The sequence below is a fragment of the Apium graveolens genome, chromosome 6 (assembly GCF_009905375.1).
Source record: "Apium graveolens cultivar Ventura chromosome 6, ASM990537v1, whole genome shotgun sequence".
NCBI lineage: Eukaryota > Viridiplantae > Streptophyta > Magnoliopsida > Apiales > Apiaceae > Apium > Apium graveolens.
Window position 1 is genome coordinate 96,715,282 of NC_133652.1, and position 18,682 is coordinate 96,733,963.

An 18,682-nucleotide genomic window follows, 5' to 3' on the forward strand; every position below is an offset into this window, starting at 1 on the left:
TGTTCAATCTGTAGTAAATTATACTCTACATCACATACATACAGACCATTATTTAAAGTACCATGTCCATAAAGAACATTATCTCTAAGAATTGAACATTCATTATTCTTAATAATAAATGAAAAACCATCCATATCCAACATAGGAATAGAAACAATATTCCTCACAATAGAGGGAACGTAATAACAATTATTCAAAATAATAGTCTTGCTAGTAGGCATATGTAAACTAAATGATCCTACAGATATGGCGGCAACCATTGCTCCATTGCTCATACGTAGAATCACCTCATCTTCTTCAAGAGTCCTACTTCCCTTTAGTCCCTGCAACGAATTACAAATATGAGAACCACAGGCGGTATCTAATACCCAAGTAGAAATTTGACTTAGTGACATATTAACTTCGATCATGAACATACCTGAATCAGAAGCGGTAGTCTCACTACCCTTCTTCTTCTTCAATTCTGCAAGGTAACCTTGCAGTTCCTCTTCCAGTGCCCCACCTTATTACAGTGAAAGCAAACAGCTTTGCTCTTGGGGTCTTCAGCTTTTTGTGGAACCGGATTTTTCTCACCTACTTTCTTCTTCTTGGAAGGGTTCTTCTTCCTTTTCTTAGGATTGGAACCTTCACCAATTAGAGGAACAGTATTCTTCTTAGGGGGAAAATTCGATTCTGCAGTCTTCAACATGTTGTGGAGTTCAGGCAGGCTGACATCCAGCTTATTCATGTGAAAGTTCACAACAAACTGCGAGAACGAACCCGGAAGTGATTGCAAGACCAAATCTTTGCTCAGCTCCCCATCCATGGCAAAACCAAGTTGTCCAAGACGTTCAATCAAATTGATCATTTTAAGTACATGGTCATTCACAGATGATCCCTCAGACATCCTACAACCGAACAGCTCCTTCGATATCTTATATCGAGTTGTCCTCCCTGCCACATCATACAACTCTTGTAGATGCATAAGGATAGTGTGAGCATCCATATGCTCATGCTGCTTCTGTAGCTTAATGTTCATGGAAGCTAGCATGATGCAGTGAGAAACATTTGCATCATCTATCCACTTACGATACACAACATGTTCATCATTATGTGCATCGCTAGCAGGTTCAGTAGGCTTAGGTGAGTCAAGCACATATTCCAGCTTCTAAACCCTGAGAACAATTCTCAAGTTTCGAAGCCAGTCAGCAAAATTAGGACCAGTCAACTTGTGAGCATCTAGTATGCTCCGGAGTGATAGTGCAGAAGACATAACGTATATAGTAAATCTATAAATGATGAACACATAACAACACTTAGCAAATATTCAATTTCATTTCAAAACATTATATGAATAGGGTCTTTATTCATAAGTGGCTCCCACTAGTTTATCTAATTTATACTCCCCTTAAGTGAAAATTAAGCATTCATAATGCTAGTGGGAATAGGGATCCTACATTCCATCACACAACCTCGGCTATAGCACGAAACGTCATGTGATGTTCAATAGGCAGACAACTCTTGTCAATTACATCTTATGTTATTTCCTAATAAAATTTTAGCCTCTTGAATAATTGAGTCACGGTTGTAGCACGACAGACTCAATATTCTAAGTCAAGTCTAACCCAACATTTCGTACAATTGAATCAGTCTCCAACGGCCCACGGCTGAAGCACGTAACGACCTTTAGATTCTAATTCAATGTACACATCTCTATGTAATAGATAGGTATTTCTTATTTCGAAATCAAAGCCCTCGGCTGTAGCACGAAACGACAATGATTTAAAAATAAGAACTACTTTCTACCATATTGGAAGGCTTTGACCGACACAAGCCCGTTGTGTCATTGGCCAGTTACTACTTGATATTATTTAATTTTAGAGGGATTATATTATGTTACAATAATAATCATATTACATAGAGATTCTTCCTTTTAAATTAAATATTTCAAATCAATAATCGTAATCAGATGATTCCCAGATCGGGGGGAGCATTGTTGCGAGGCATCACTTAATACCCCTTTCTTACAGATATAAATCTGCTTTTAACAGAATCATCCTTTCTCTCAATATTGAAAATTCATATTTAATTACGTATTTCATAAACACAAGAATCTCATGATTGTATTCATAATATTATTGTTAAGGCAAGAAACGATTCATATTCTAGGTTTTCTAGAACACGCCTTATATTGATTTAAGTTCACCTAAATCTATCATCGCATGGTAAACATAGGCATATATCTCATATATAAAAATTAAATAAACAAGTAAGCATGCAAGCAATTATCATGTCACACATTGATATAATGATGTATGAATTTATTATAGCATTTAAAAGCAATTAAAACAATTAAAACATGCTTTAAAATACTTTAGGGAATATAAACAGTTCAAAACTTTTATATAAAAAACATTTGACCACTCCATTAGATCCGTCTCGGAAAAATGAATCCAACGATATATTGCACGCCCAAAACGGAGTTAAGAAACTCCCAGAAATCAAATTTAAAAAATAATAGATGGGCTATAACGCATTTCAGGAACGCGTTACAAGCCCTGTAACGCATTTCGATAATGCATTACATCCCTTTTAAGCCATTAAAAGGTGTAACGCATTCCGTGAATGCGCCACAGGGTGTAACGCATTACCGGAATGCGCGACACCCCTATCCCGCGTGCCCTAGAGCAGCCGACTCCTGTATTCCCTTTTTTTTTAAACCGCCGTCGCCGCCGTACAAATCCTTGGAGGCCGTGCCTCCATCAACATCAGTACTGTCTTCTATTTAATATACAGCAGGTGACTAAACATATATATATATATACACTAACAGATTATATATATTTATATATATATATATATATATATTTAATTATGAATTTAATTAAACCATCTTTAAAAATTCATAATAATTAATCCACACATCAGAAAATTATGAAAAAAATACTTAAACGGTCTACAACACTTGTAGAACCCAGATCTACAGTCAAAACAATTTTGAGAAACAATTTCTAATCAATCATAATTAATCCATGATATAACTTGCAAAAATCATAATAAATTCATACAAGATCATAAAATTCTGAAATTTTTATCACAGATCTATATGCATACAACCTATGTTCTGACACCATTGTAGGATTTTATACATCACAGAAGTATGGTAAAATAATTTTTTTGATATAAAATCCAAATAAAGGCATACAAATCGTGATTAAATCATATGGGATCGATTTCTAACCTTTAAAAGCGATCCAAGAACGACGAGCGGAGATCCCTAGCAGCTGCTCCTCAAGTGTGAAGCACTCCACCGGTATCCACCAAGAGATCAATGTAATGGAGGAGGAAGGGGTGGGAGAATTAGGGGTTTGCTTAATTTTTTAGGTTGAGGCAAAAATAGGGTTTATAATAGTACATTTATAGGCAAAAATTTCAGCTGAAAATTTTCCCATAAAATATTATTATTATTAACCCTTTAATTGATTATTCTTATTAACCAATTAACTAATAATTAAAACACCTTTTAATCATTAATCCCCTTTCTAAACACTTTAGAAAAAATAATTCTCTCACTTGATTTAATTTCCAAAATTAAATTCTTAATTAATAATATTAAGAACTTTTCTTAATTAATTTATAATTAATTAAATCTCATTTAATCAATTATTAAATTTTCTAATTAATTATTTATTTCACAAATAAATAATTACCAGTCATTATTAATTAATTCCTCCGCCATTAAATCATTCTCTTTTATGATGTGACCCTGTAGGTTCAATATTAAACCGGTAGTAGAAATAAATAATAATAAAACTATTTTATCATTATTTATATAAATTCTCTAATTAATTAAATGTGATTAATTAATAAATTAATCATATTTATTCTACATCGTGAGGGATACTTCTCAGCATATCGCGACTATCCGGATAATATGAATTCACTACTTAAAATATCAAGAACCTATTCAGTGAATAGTTATCGTACAATTAATTCCTTCTACCCTGCAATGTCATGATTAAATACAAGACATGGAACTCGTGTCAAGCCTATCTTATTTAATCATATGCTTTCTCATTCACTATGCTTAGTTCTAATTAATGTGAATTAGAAACTCCTTTCTAATTTCATTAACTCTGGCCAGAGATTCCTGAACTAGCATAAGTGGATCAGCATTGAACATTCTCTTCCTTTCACTGGAAGGGGTAGATCCTTTATTGATCACACACTATCTTCGTGTACAAATTCCTATACCCAGTAAAGCCCTTATCATTATCCCTGGAGACTAAGAACTAAACCAAAGTATAGTTCAGTGTACACAAGATGACTATGATGACCTCAAGTCTAAGGATACATGTACAACTATCACTATATGAACATCTGCTGACACGTGAGTGAACTCCATCAGTTGTTCAGCTGTGTGAGTCATGTTCAGTGAAATTATTCTATAATAAGCACCTACATACTAGCTATAGTGTCACCACACAAATGTCTATGAGAACAGACATCCTTCATAATGAAGCCAACATAGTATGTACCGATCTTTGCGAATTACTAATTACCAGTTAGTAATCCTACGACCAGGAAATATTTAAGTTCAGATTTTTCATCTTTTAGGTCTCATTATTATGATCTCATCATAATCCATAAAAAGCTTTACTCTAAACTATGGTATATCTTATTTAAACACTTAAATAGATAAAGCCCGCAATAAAACAAAACAAGTCTTTTATTAATATCAATGAAATCAAAATAGATTACATAAAAGTCATTCCTAAATCATCATACATGATTGGACTTAGGACACATCTCTTTCAATATCTACTGAAGAACCAGTATTTAAATCTAACTTGGTTGTAGTGGTCATAAGAGTTGATGCAGTTGAGCAATCTTGCATTCTAAATCTTTTGAGTAAGTTCCTGGTGTATTTGGATTGATTTATGAAGATTCCTTCATTAGTCTGTTTGACTTGTAACCCCAGAAAGTAACTCAATTCTCCTATCATACTCATCTGATACCTGGACTGCATTAGCTTTGTAAATCTCTCACAAAGCTTATCATTAGTTAGATCCAAAAATGATATCATCAACATATATCTGTACTAATAATAAGTCCTTACCATACTATTTATAAAAGAGAGTTTTATCAATTGTACCTCTTCTGAAACCACTCTCTAGCAGAAATAGAGCAAGTGTTTCATACCAGGCCCTTGGAGCTTACTTCGATCCATAGAGTGCTTTATCCAGTAAGTAGACATGATCTGGATATTTTGGATCAATGAACCCTGGAGGTTGTTCAACATAAACTTCCTCTTCGAGTTCTCCATTTAAGAATACACTCTTCACATCCATTTGGAACACCTTAAACTTCATAGCATAGGTAAGAAAGATTCTTATTGCCTCTAACCTTGCAACTAGAGCAAATGTCTCATCATAATCAATGCCTTATTGTTATGAGTAACCCTTTACAACAAGTCTTGTTTTGTTTCTTGTAACAATGCCCCCACTGACAGTTTTGTTTCTAAACACCCACTTTGTGCCAACTACAAATCTGTTCTTTGGTCTTGGCACAAGAGTCCGGACTTTGTTCCTTTCAAACTCATTGAGTTCCTCTTACATTGCTGTGACCCAGTCAACATCTTGTAGAGCTTCTTCAACCTTTTTAGGTTCAGTTTGAGATAGAAAAGAATGGTAGAGACATTCATTCTGAGTGGCTTTTCTTGTTCTTACACCATTGTCAGGGTTTCCAATGATTAAGTCAGGGGTGCGTGACTTAGACCATTTTCTTGTTGATGGAAGTTGACTTCTTGAAGAAGAACCTCCCATTGATCCATGAATTCTCTGTTATTTCTTTGAGTAGTACCATTGTTATTTCCTGATACTCCCCCTATATCAATGTTCCCATGATTATCAGTATTTGACTCATCAGAGTTTGAGGAAGATAAGTCTGATAATCTTTTGACTGACGTTTCTTGAGTTGAATCACTTGAAGTAGTCTCTGGATTTGTGTCATATTGCTCCCCCTCAACATATGCTTCAGTGTTAGAAGAATTTCCACTATTCTGTGGAATCTCAGAGTTTTGAGTGATATCAGGACTTACTGTCTCAGAGTCAGGATTTAAAAGTTCAGTATAAGGTACTTCATTTTCAAATCTCAACTTGTCATGGTCATCTGTATCTTCTAGACCTGTTATCTTCTTATCATCAAAAGATACATGTATAGACTCCATGACTGTTCTTGTTCTCAAATTGTAAACTCTGAAGGCTTTTGTAGTCAACAGATATCCTACAAATATTCCTTCATCAGCTTTCAGATTAAACTTGATAAGATGCTCCGGATGAGTTTTGAAAACAAAACACTTACAACCAAATATATGAAAGTATTTCAAATTTGGATTCTTTCCTTTCACCATCTCAAATGGTGTATTTCCATGCTTGTTGATCAATGTTGCATTTTGTGTAAAGCAAACAGTTTGCACAGCCTCAGCCCAGAAGTAGGTAGGCAATCTTGATTCTTCTAGCATGGTTCTTGCAGCTTCTATCAGAGTTCTATTCTTTCTTTCAACAACTCCATTTTGTTGTGGAGTTCCAGGAGCAGAAAACTATTGTTTTATCCCCTTGAGTTTGCAGAACTCTTCCATAAAGCTATTCTTGAATTCAGTTCCATTATCACTTCTGATGATCTTCACTTTATATGTTGATCCTTTCTCCAGCTCCCTCACATGATCAAAAAGAATGGATGGAGTTTCATCCTTGGTATGCAAAAAATACACTCATGTGTATCTTGTATATTCATCAACAATCACAAGTGCATGCCTCTTCTTGGAAATAGACATAACATTCATTGGACCAAAGAGATCAACATGAAGTAGATGATATGGTTCAAGAATTGAGGATTCAGTTTTACTCTTGAAAGATGTCTTCCTTTGTTTGTCTTTCTAGCTTGAATCACATAAGCCATCAGGAGTAAACACTGCATTGGGCAATCCTCTTACAAGATCTTTCCTCACAAGTTCATTGATGTTGTTGACGTTGAGGTGCGAAAGTCTTTTATGCCAGTTCTAGCTGTCTTCCATAAATTCTCTACTAAGTAGACAAACTTCTGAATTATCAGTACTTGTGAAGACCCTCACTTCATATAAACTACCATGTCTCACACCAGTCAATGTGATCTTGCCATCAGACTTACTAACAATTTCAAATGCTCCTTATAAAAATTATCATGGTAACCTCTGTCACAGATTTGACTCACACTGATCAGATTATGTTTGAGTCCTGCAACCAGAGCTACATTTTCAATGATGATATTTCCAACTTTGATTTTGCCATATCCCAAGATTTTTCCTAAGTTTCCATCTCCATAAGAAACGCTTGGGCCATCCTCCTTCTTATTTTTCCTACCTTGCCGTTCTTATTTTTCCTAGACCTTTTCCTCTTATCTTTCATGTGTAAATCCTTTAGCTTTTGCTTAAGCTGTTTCTGAGTCATTGGACCAATATTTACTGATTTTGTGTGAACTTGTTCACTCTTTTCAGTAATTAAGTTTGATCTAGGTGCTGAGGTAGTACCTTCCTCATAAATTGACTTAACATCATTAGCACTAGAATTAAACTTAATGGTCTTTATTTGAACCTTGTTCAATCTGACCTCGCTATCAGTTTTTATTGGTTCTGTTTTCTCGGTTTCTTTTCCACTTTTCTTATCAGAATTAGATCTAGCTAAATATCCTAATCCTGATCCCCAACAATCATTTTCTAAGGTTTCATGAGTTGTCTTTCCTGAGTTAGTCCAAAGTTTAATGACTTCTCTCTCTTTAGCTAGCTCCTTTTCTAGATAAGCATGTTTTTCTAACTATTTTTCTTTAACATTAACAACATTATCTCTTTTCTTTTGAATTTTTAGCATGGAAAGCAAATTAGTTTCTAGGTAATCATTCATTTTCTTAAGCACAAAGTTTTCACTCTTGATTATATTGTTCTCTAAGATTTGATCCCTAAAACTAATATGCAGAGTCTTAAGAAATAATCTTAATTCATAGATATCATCAGTATCAAATGCAAGAATAGACTGTTCCTTTAATTCATCATTATTGGTCTCAACATCAGCATTTGCCATGAGAGCATAATTGATCCCATCATCTGAGTCTAATGAATCATCCTACTTTCTCTTCTTTGAGATCAAAGCTTGTTTCTTCTCAGCTCTGGGTTTTCTACATTCAGCTGTAAAGTGTCCAAGTCCATCACAATTGTAACATCTCTCTTTTGACTTGTCAGGTTTTCCAGATCTAGCTTCCTTCCAATCAATATCTCTTCTGTTGTTCCTCTTATCATAGTTTGAGGAACTTGAACCTTTTCTGGAAAATCTTCTCCCTTTCTTGAAGTTTCTGTAGACCATCTTCTTGAAACTTTTAACCAGTAGGGCATCCGTTTGATCCATATCTTCGTTGTTGTTATGATCACTATCAGTATCTGATTCAGTATCAGGATTTGAGTCATCATCAGAATTTGATGATTCAGTATCTGACTTAGCAATAATGGGTTTCCCTTTGGAGTAGCTTTTCCTCCTAGCTTTATCATTTGGCTTCTCTTCAACCTTGAGTGCAACTGGTCTAGCTTTTGATCCTTTCCTCTTGCTTCTTTGCTCCATCTCTAGTTCATGAGTTTTCAGAACTTCATATATCTCATCTAGAGGTGTAATGTCAAGTTGATAGTTATCCCTGATTGATGTGACTTTAAAGTCCCACTTTTCAGAAAGAGCAAGCAGGAACTTCAAGTTTGAGTCCTCCAAATCATATTCTTTGTTGACAAGGGATAAGTCATTCAGCAACTTCTGAAATCTGTCATAGATCTCAGTTAGGGATTCATTGTCCCTTGAGTCAAAGTGCTCATATTCTTGAGTAAGTACTGCCCTCATGTTCTTTTTGATAGCAGTTGTACATTGACACTTTACTTCTAAAGCATCTCATATCTCTTTTGCTGTTTTACATCCAATGACTCTATTGGACATAACACTATCAAAACTACTGTGCAGGATATGTCTAACCTTAGCATCCTTCATGATAGACGAGATATCTTCAGGAGTATAGTCCTTCCTGTCTTTGTCTATCGTCTTCTCTAGTTCTCCTGCAACCGAAACAACTACCTTCACTGGTTTATGAGGACCATCATAGATCCTGCTTAAGTATTCAGGATCTGTGGCTTCCAAACACATGGTCATCCCGACTTTCCAGATTGGATATTCATGCACTTTCAGGATGGGCACCTTGATTGCTTCATACCTACTCATGTTGCTGCTTATCTGTGATGTGGCCGGAGGTTGTGGCTTCAGATCCAGATTCTATGTTTCTTCTTCTCCTTTGTCTGACATGGTTGATCAATCTTCAGATCTTAAACTGTTTGTACGTTAACAACAAGCTCTGATACCAATTGTTAGGCCCTTAAAAAACTGTAGGGGGGGGAGAATACAGTTAATATAATCAACTAGACAAAGTTTCAACAGAATCAAGAATTTTTATATCAATCTTATAAAAGCTTATTACACAAGTACTCTCTCGAAAGGATGAACAAATATTCTTGAGGGCTACTAGGTTATGCGAAAGATATAACAATGTCGCAATGCTTATAGCATGAATCTGAACTATGCTTTATATAGAGCACAACTACCAATGTATAGGGAATCCTATTCTATTAACAACAAGGAAACCTATATTATTGCTTCTGAGATAAAGTCCTCCACCGACTTGAGTTATTGTTTTCTTTTCCTCTTCAAAGATCAATTGATGTGACAAATACTGATTTCATCATTCGTTGACATCATCATCCATTGATATCGTTATCCGTCGAATATCAACATCCGTCGATATCATCTTCATCTGTCGATGCTTGTAATCATCCGTCGATGCTTATTACTATCATCCGTCAATGTTAGTAATTACCATCTGTAGATGCTTCTGATAGTTTCTGTTTGATATCATTAATTGCTCCTAACATAATATCACTCCTAAAATTGGAGAGTTAAATCCCGTCTAGATAATTCATATTTCTCTTACGATTCATAATATACCCAATGTCCACTTTTATCATTACCCGGTCAAGGATAACTTTTAATGGAATCAATGTATATTAATTCTCTTATAGAAATATAATGACTTCAGGTCTAAGGACCATTACATCATTATTACTGTGAGAATTACTTATGACACAACAGACATGTAGAATCTCACATCGGGTCTGTCCAACACCATGTACATATACATATACCTGTGTCTTTGACTTTAGTATCACTATACCTATGATCAATGAGATGTGATCATCAATCAACAAACACACCAGTCTTAATGCATTATTATTGTCCCTTAATAATAATACTCGACTAGGGACCTTTAGGAATATTGATATTATTCTCATAATCTCATTTCTAAGTCACGTACTTAGAAATATAGAATGGCATATCATATTCCAAGGATATTTATTAATCTAACATTTATATCGTAGTAAATTAAGAATTAATAAATTATAAAGGGAATAATCGATAGAATATAAACATTAATAATCCAAATGTCTTAAACTAAAACATCATAGTGTTGTCTCTAGGGTACAAAGACTGACACGAATAAGTGGGGAGAGATGGAAAATTAGAATAATTGAAGTAACAATCAAATCCATTTTCTGCGAGTTTATAAAAGAAAAATGTGTATATTATTTATATGTATAGGATCTAAAATTAATGTTGTAACTCACGAAGTAATTGGCAAATATTGCCGGGCGAATGGGATTTATACCAATTTTTTGGTTGAAATTAGTCAAAATATCTCTTTTGAATTGCAGCGGAGAATTTTACCCATTTAATACGCATTTACAAATTAGGTATTCATGTTACGCATTCTTGATATGGATATTAAGAAATGTTTAATTTTTTTTAGACTTAGTACGTATTTGGTATTCAAGGATCACACATAAGGATCACACATGAGATACACATTTGCCAATTGTGTATCATAAAAGAATACATTTTCTAATTTACTTTGAAATACATATTTGCCTAATGCGTATCGAATATAAAATAGGATACCCTATTCACAAATGTGTATCAAATCGTTAAAAATAACTAACACGTCTCACAATTGTTATTTTGTTAATTTTGATTAAAAAAATTAACAAATTTAAAAATTGTATAATATATCTAAGAAATGATGTTAATTAATAATTTACATGATAATATAAAATTTTACAGTTTTATAAGTAAAAAATATCATCTTTTATAATTTATGTACTTTATATAGTTATTAACGATAATATTAATGCAATTTGTGCAAAAAAAAATAACCAGATAATTTTTGTATTTTAAATTTTAATCTATTTTATCTCAAGACTGTAAATAATTACGGGTTGGAGGTTTGGTGTGTAATACGTGTAAAATTTTAGTCAATTATTAATAGTGGACTTTCATGCATTCACATTAATTACATCGATAACATCATCCCAAATTATCAAGTCGGCAACGCCACGTAATTTGAAACCAAATTTTGGTACTAAATTTGACACCCTTATCCCTACTCTTTTAACAATGAGAACATTTCCATAATGCCTTTATTTTCCTCACCCTTGGTCTGATATACTTATCACGGGAAGTTTTTGGCCTCATTTACCCACTTAACACCTTGTACATGAAAGCATATCTCTGGATTACTTTTAAGAAATAGTATGATCTTGAAAAGCGTGATGGTCTTTTAACTGAAACCCACCACCACTCATCTACATCCCTTTCGATTTATGTTTATTCTCATTTATCCTTGTGTATTATAATATATCTGTGTTCTTTTATAGTCTTTGTGACATGTATTATGAAAATGGAATCGAAAATCTCTATATACTAATACACTTAAGTTAATCCCAAATTTGTATCTGCAAGATCATTATTAGGTCTGTATAAATGAAATCTACAACCTATATTTCAGATGTATCTGTAATAAGGAAAATAGAAATACAGGAAATTATCTATAATAACTCGCAAAGTGTATGAATGATGCATCATACCCTGTGTCGCGTTCCTTCAATGCATCATCCTTATCATCGTGTCTGTCATACACAAGTTTGCCATTAGCATGATAGTCAATGCACGCTAATGTTAATAATGTGTCTGTCATTAGCGTGATAGTCAATGCACCTTAATGTCAGTAATATTTTTTTGATACGTTTTCGACTCTGACGTATCAAGTCGGCAGTTTTGGTCATCCATCATGCGGGTGATGATAATTAGACGCTCTTTCGCGGAAGAATAGGTATACTGGGCCAACACCCTTTAATACCTTTAAATATGGATGAGCAAAACCGAATCAAAAACCGAAACTAAAATTGAAATCAAACAAAATCACACCATTAAAAACCTCCCACGTTGTTATCACTGCTACGTGTCTTAAATAATATATGCATGCACCTCTCTTGTGTCTTTCGTGATGATTGAATTATGTTAATAGATAGTTCTTAGGTTCATTAACAAATGCATACGTGATATTTAAATTTTTTTATGCGACCATGTGTAGACTCTTGACTCTATGCATGTTTTGGATTTTAAATGGGTCATCGTTTATGCCCTGCTTTATAAAAATTGATATTTTTTCTTCTCAGAAAAATAACGGAAAAAATGTATTTTTTTTTTCCGAAAAATCAATGAGTAAAAAAAATATTATTTTTTATTTAATCTAGATTGTTAAAATCATTTCTTTTTTCTCATTGATTTTGCGCAGAAAGAAAAACTCGACAAAAATTATTATTATTTTTTCATTGATTTTTCCCGAAAAAAAATCATTTTCTCCATTATTTTCCTAAAAAAAAATACCAATTTTTATGAGCGATGAGTCGATGACCCGTTTAAAATCCCAAACCTAAGTTTTCTTGAAGGGAAAGAAAACCTAATTTAAAAGAGCAACTCTAATACTCTGTACTACGGTCAAGAAGATCTTTCCCAATCTCTCTCTGTGTCTTTATTTGCTTCTCGATCTCTTTCGCATCTCTCGATCCAAATATAATGGTGAGAGAACAAGCTAATTGGTCTCCCTACGATAACAATGGAGGGTACCCTCTCTCTCTCTCCCTCTCTCTCTCTCTCTCTCTCTCTCTCTCTCTCTCTCTATCTCTCTCTCTCTCTCTCCCTCTCTGTATGTGTTTGTTTGTATTTTATTAATTGCTTTGAATTGCAGGACTGTGGTTGCCATAGCGGGAGCTGATTACTGTGTGATTGCATCGGATACTCGTATGTCTACTGGTTACAGTATTCTAACCCGTGATTACTCCAAAATCTGCCAACTGTATGCCCCCTTATTCTCCTGATAATTTTTAGCTTTCTTTTATTTGTGTACTCACGAGTTTAGCATTTTGTTTGTTTCGATTTTCAGCGGATTGTATTTTGTGATGAATTTTACAATTGAGGTAGCATTTCCAATATTTTTTTGCCCAAAACTAGAAATAAAACCGAATTTAGTTTGGGTGCTGTATTCCCACACTTTGTCGGGTGCTAGTGGGCTTTAGGCAAACAAATAACAGAATCCGACTAATTGTATAAAAAAACTAGTTTTGATTGATATTTATTCCATATTTTCTTGAATGGTGCAGAAACTTGGGGTATACGGGTTCATAGAGATTCGAAAAATTAGACCGAGGGAGATGGATCGGTAATAGAGAATCATTGAGTATAAAAAGTGAGATTATCCCTAATTACGATTGTAACTAGCCCCAGTTTTGAGGGAAATGACTAGCCTAATTAATAAAGGCATCCTGTACTGACCTTATGACTTACTACATTTTCTAGGCAGCAAGACCCATTGGCGAAACTACCCTATGCCTGGACTAGTTCCTGGCCCTGCCTCAAACTTTAAAGTTAAAATTAGTAGTTTTAATTATCATGTCTATAGTGTAAGTTGGTCCAGGGCTTTGAAATATTTTTCTTTGTGTGTGACAAGTGTTTGAGTCCTGCCTTCAATCAAGTACCAAAAAACATTGGATAGGAATTATTATTTTTTTGAAGTTCTGCTTGGCCCTCCCTTAAAATTGGTACTAGGTCCATCATTTATGACTAAATCCTTAGCATATGAGTTTTCTCCAGTTTTTATTGATATTATAGCTCTTCCTCATTTTGCGCTAGAGTGTAGCTCAGTTTTCCTGTCTAGGTGTCTTATAGCAAAAGCTAGATTGACGAGAAACTTACCAGGTCAAGATTCATATTTTCTTTTTATTGTTTACAAGTGGATGTGTGTACAGCATATGTATATCCGTGTTATATTGTAACATCATGTTTTATATTGTGGTTAAAATTGACATTCCAGAGCGGACAAATCTGTGATGGCATCTTCTGGGTTCCAAGCTGATGTACGTGCTTTACAGAAGGTCTTGGCTGCTAGGCATCTGGTGAGATTTTGAAGTGGTTTCTAAACTTTGCTTATTGTACGTATACCAGAGTTACAATTGACCCACTGAAGCATCTACTTGTTACAAAGGCATCACTGAAGGCGCTATTATTAAATAGAAAAGGCTACTTGGGCATGCTATGTGTAGCTAAACACTAAATATCTATTTGTTCTCATTAAATTTGTTTTATCACCTTCATAATTAAGTCACAGAAATTTAAGTGTTATTAGTGGGAGAGCACCACCCTGAATGGCGAATTGATGTGTATATCGATGTATATTTAACATAGAATGTCTCGGAGTTTTTTAGTTAAAAACAAGCACATTAAATTTTTTGTTCTCACAATTTACCTAGGAAGCACGGACTCTTTGTTTTGGCTTCCGTATGCGAGTCCGACTCCCCCGACTCGGCGACTAGGCCCCGACTCGGCTGAGTATGTATTGGACTCGCCAGGTGGAGAGTCGGGACAAAAAGATTGCTGGACTCGTCTAGGACTCGGTGGGGACTCTTCTGGGACTCGGCCCAACAAGAAAAAGCCCAACCCAACTACAAAAATCCCAGCCCATTAAGCTTTTAAGCTAATTTTATAAACAGGTGCTAGATATGCACACACCATACCTACTGACTGCATCATCCAAATCCATCTCTTTTAATCCAAACTTATTATCGATTTATAGCCATACACCCATATATATATATACAGTTATACACACAACCATATCAATCTCTATTCCCAATGAGTGGTTCAAAGAATTTATGATTAATGAATGAAAATCCTAAGTATTTTTCATATATACCTCTTATCAAGAATATTTATTTATTTATTATTTTATTTGCCGAGTCTCGTATCCAAGACTCTTCGAGGTTTTCCGAATCCCCCTGTGTCCCTGTACCCGAGTCCCGTGTCGCCGTATCCGAGTCCGTGCTTCTTAGCAACCCAGATCGAGTTTAAAAATATATGTACACTTAAAATCTGTATATGATTAATAAAAAAATACTCTTTTCTATGATTTTCGATTTGAAACTTTGGAGGCCTACATCATATTTTCCTTTGTCTGTTTCTTAATTGGTTCTTGCAGTTTTTTAACTCGATAAAGCCCTTATGTTTCACTCTGGGTTTCTTTTTAGAATCTAATTTCCAAGTTTATTTTATTTTTTTGAACACCCAGTATTGAATGTATGAGGTGTATAATGTCCATGGTACTCTCTATGTTATAAGTTATGCAATTTTTGCCTTTACCTATGGACGTCGTATATTATCGTTAGATTTTTTTTTTAATAAATTTATTGTACCAGGATTACAAGCGTATTCACAGCTGCATATCTCTGTTAGTCAAAGAATCAATTCTATAATGCTATCTACTTGATATATAATTCATTTTCTTTTTTCAGTGTATCAATGGATATGTATATGTATATGTTCCTATTTCCCTAGATTCTATTTTTGCTTCTAATAAACTTATTTGTTTAATGATTGTTATGGGGGTACATGAGAAGCAGATTGACATTTATTTTTGTGCCATTCAGATTTTGTACATGTTCTTTTGCCTTGGCTGACAAATCTCACTATTTGTTAATTTTTATGGGGTCAATAGTGTGTTTGTAAAGATTCACAAGGTCAGCGAGCTAATTACAATGATGGTCTGAGTACGTTAATGTGCATCAAACCCATAATTTTTCTTGTGACATCTAACTGCATGAACTATTTGTTTTCCATATATAATTGTTCGTAAATTTAATGTTTTGAGTACATGTTTAGCCCAAGATTTTCTATCAAATTCTGACACAAATATGAGGAGTGGCAGATGTGAAACTATGGCTCAAACATACTTGTGTGTTCTTGGTTGTAGTTGCCGTTTGGGGAATATAACTATAATGAGCAAATGTTCAGCGAACCTATTGATTTAAAGCTATAATTCGAGTTATGACGGCAATGTATGACCAAGGAAGATACAGATGTGTTCTGTCCTTTATGTAATATTCTTAGGTGCTGCATGACTTGAAATTAAGTTGTATTCTTAAATCTTACTTTATATAGCTGCCTTTCTCTTGAAACAGACTTATCAGCATCAGCACAACAAACAGATGAGCTGCCCTGCAATGGCACAGCTGCTTTCTAACACACTTTACTACAAAAGATTCTTTCCTTATTATGCTTTTAATGTTCTAGGTGGTCTTGACAGTGAAGGTAAGATGCATAACTCGTTGGTGAAAATTTTAAGTCCTCTATATATATACTAACACTTTTAGTTAATTAATTAAAGGAAAAGGATGTGTTTACACTTATGATGCTGTTGGATCCTATGAACGAGTCGGATACAGTTCCCAAGGATCTGGTGCTACACTCATTACACCTTTTCTGGACAACCAGTTGAAATCACCAAGCCCTCTCTTATTACCTGCTAAGGTTTGTCACTTCTCACGCCTTTAGCAAACCAATATTCTTTTTGGGTCTCTTATTATTATTTTTTAATTATTTATATCTTTAATAAGCCTAAGTTAATCCCATTGATCTATACAGGATGCTGTTACCCCTCTTTCTGAAACAGAAGCAATTGATTTGGTAAAGACTTGTTTTGCATCAGCAACGGAGAGGGATATATATACTGTAAGTCTTTCTACTTTCCATCTTTCACTCCTCATGGTTTTGTACAAGTTGAGCAATGTTGAGGTAGGCTGGAAACGCAGTGCATGAAACAGATTTTACGTGCCATGCATAGAGAAATGTTATGTTTTTGGATACTTGTTTTTAAAACTCGTAATGTGGTTATTATAAGAAGATTGGATTCTACTTTCTTCTGACTGAATAAAGTGATCCAAGGCATTTCAGTGAATTTGTTACTACTTGTGGTAAGAATAGGTTAAACATGAAAATTAAGACCCGTATAATTCTTGCAGTTCTCACAATCAGACATGGTTACCCCAGCGCGTAAGTGAGTAATAAAAAGCTGTAGCTTCCATGCTATGATTTGGTTGCTAGAATGATTGTTAATAGTTAGAAATGAAAAGTCTTGAAGGCATTTCGTGAGTTGCCTTAGCTTGTAGGCTTTATAGGCCAAAGCTTAATATTTAATGTGTTATTGCATTGGGTTGGTACTTATAATCACCTTCCAGCATATCCTTTGATAAATTATGTCACGCTTTAGCGCGCATAATGAACATGGCAGGAAAGTGGTCTTAACTTGTGAACGTATGTCTTTCCATTTATTGGTAAAATGTTTCAGCACCCTGACTATATTGTGTATGAAGTGCATTTGAGTCAGTTCATGTCGTAAGATAGGGATTCCTTTTGCATGGCATTCTGTTATTAGAGTGAGAGGTCCTTTGGTAAAAAAAAAATACATTGTCAGGTCAATGCCAGCCACTTTGCCATGTTCCTTGTTTCAGATTATTGGTGTGAGTGCCAAGATGTTGTTCTTGCTAGTCGCTAGATTTCCTGCATAGTGTTAATCATTTCTCGCCCTTTATTGTAACTAGTTGGATGGGTGCTCTTTACATTCTTTGTGCCGTGATTTTCTTGCTAGTCTCTAGATTATCTGCAAGGTGTTGATTATGTTTCCTTGCTCTTCTCTGTAACTGGTTAGATTGGTACTCTGGTTCAAATTCTTTATGTTAAGTTTTAAAGTAATAAAACACTTAAAGTAGGGGTAATAATATTGGTAAATCATTTGGCAAAAAAGAAAAATATTGTTAAACCAGTTAAAGTTCTGAAGCAGGTTTTATTCAAGCAGGTAATGTACGAAACAATTATGAACATATTTGTACCGCTTATGTTTGTTCACAACAATATCCATTTGGTAATGGAAAATATAACCTAACATGTTTTTAATTGGGTTACTTGCTATGTAGATGAGAGATACATTCACTTGGAGCAGTTAAGATATCAAATATTTAATTGGTTAAACTCTTTTTTAATCTTGTTTATATTTATTTTGCAGGGAGACAGGCTGGAAGTGGTTATCTTGAATGCTAATGGCCTTCGCCGTGAGTACATGGAGCTGAGGAAAGATTAATGGCATTTGCCCAGTAATCTTGTTGGGGTCTTTTGAATTGGGATTTCATATCTTGGAAGATGGATCCTATGCGGCTGGTTTCCTCTTTGTTCTTGTACTTTTGGATTATGTTGGAGATGACAAAAATCCAACTCTACAGCCTGTCTTAGACTTGGGGTTTAGCAATTTAAAGTTCTATTTAATGGAATGTTTAATTTGTTTTCGAGTGAAAGTTGCTTACTGTACTGCTAAAAAATAATATTTAAAGCTGCATAATGTTATGACAAAGTGAAAATGCACATTGGCTATC

General features: G+C 34.4%; 1 protein-coding gene across 1 annotated transcript; it reads left to right on the forward strand.

The window, feature by feature from the left end:
- The first annotated feature begins 12,869 nt into the window (after nucleotides 1-12,869).
- Nucleotides 12,870-18,682, forward strand: LOC141666702 (proteasome subunit beta type-1). The gene is made up of 7 exons (XM_074472854.1): nucleotides 12,870-13,051; nucleotides 13,177-13,284; nucleotides 14,299-14,380; nucleotides 16,439-16,568; nucleotides 16,645-16,787; nucleotides 16,902-16,988; nucleotides 18,319-18,682. The coding sequence occupies exons 1-7, from the start codon at nucleotides 13,005-13,007 to the stop codon at nucleotides 18,391-18,393; spliced, it is 672 nt and encodes a 223-aa protein (XP_074328955.1). The 5' UTR covers nucleotides 12,870-13,004; the 3' UTR covers nucleotides 18,394-18,682.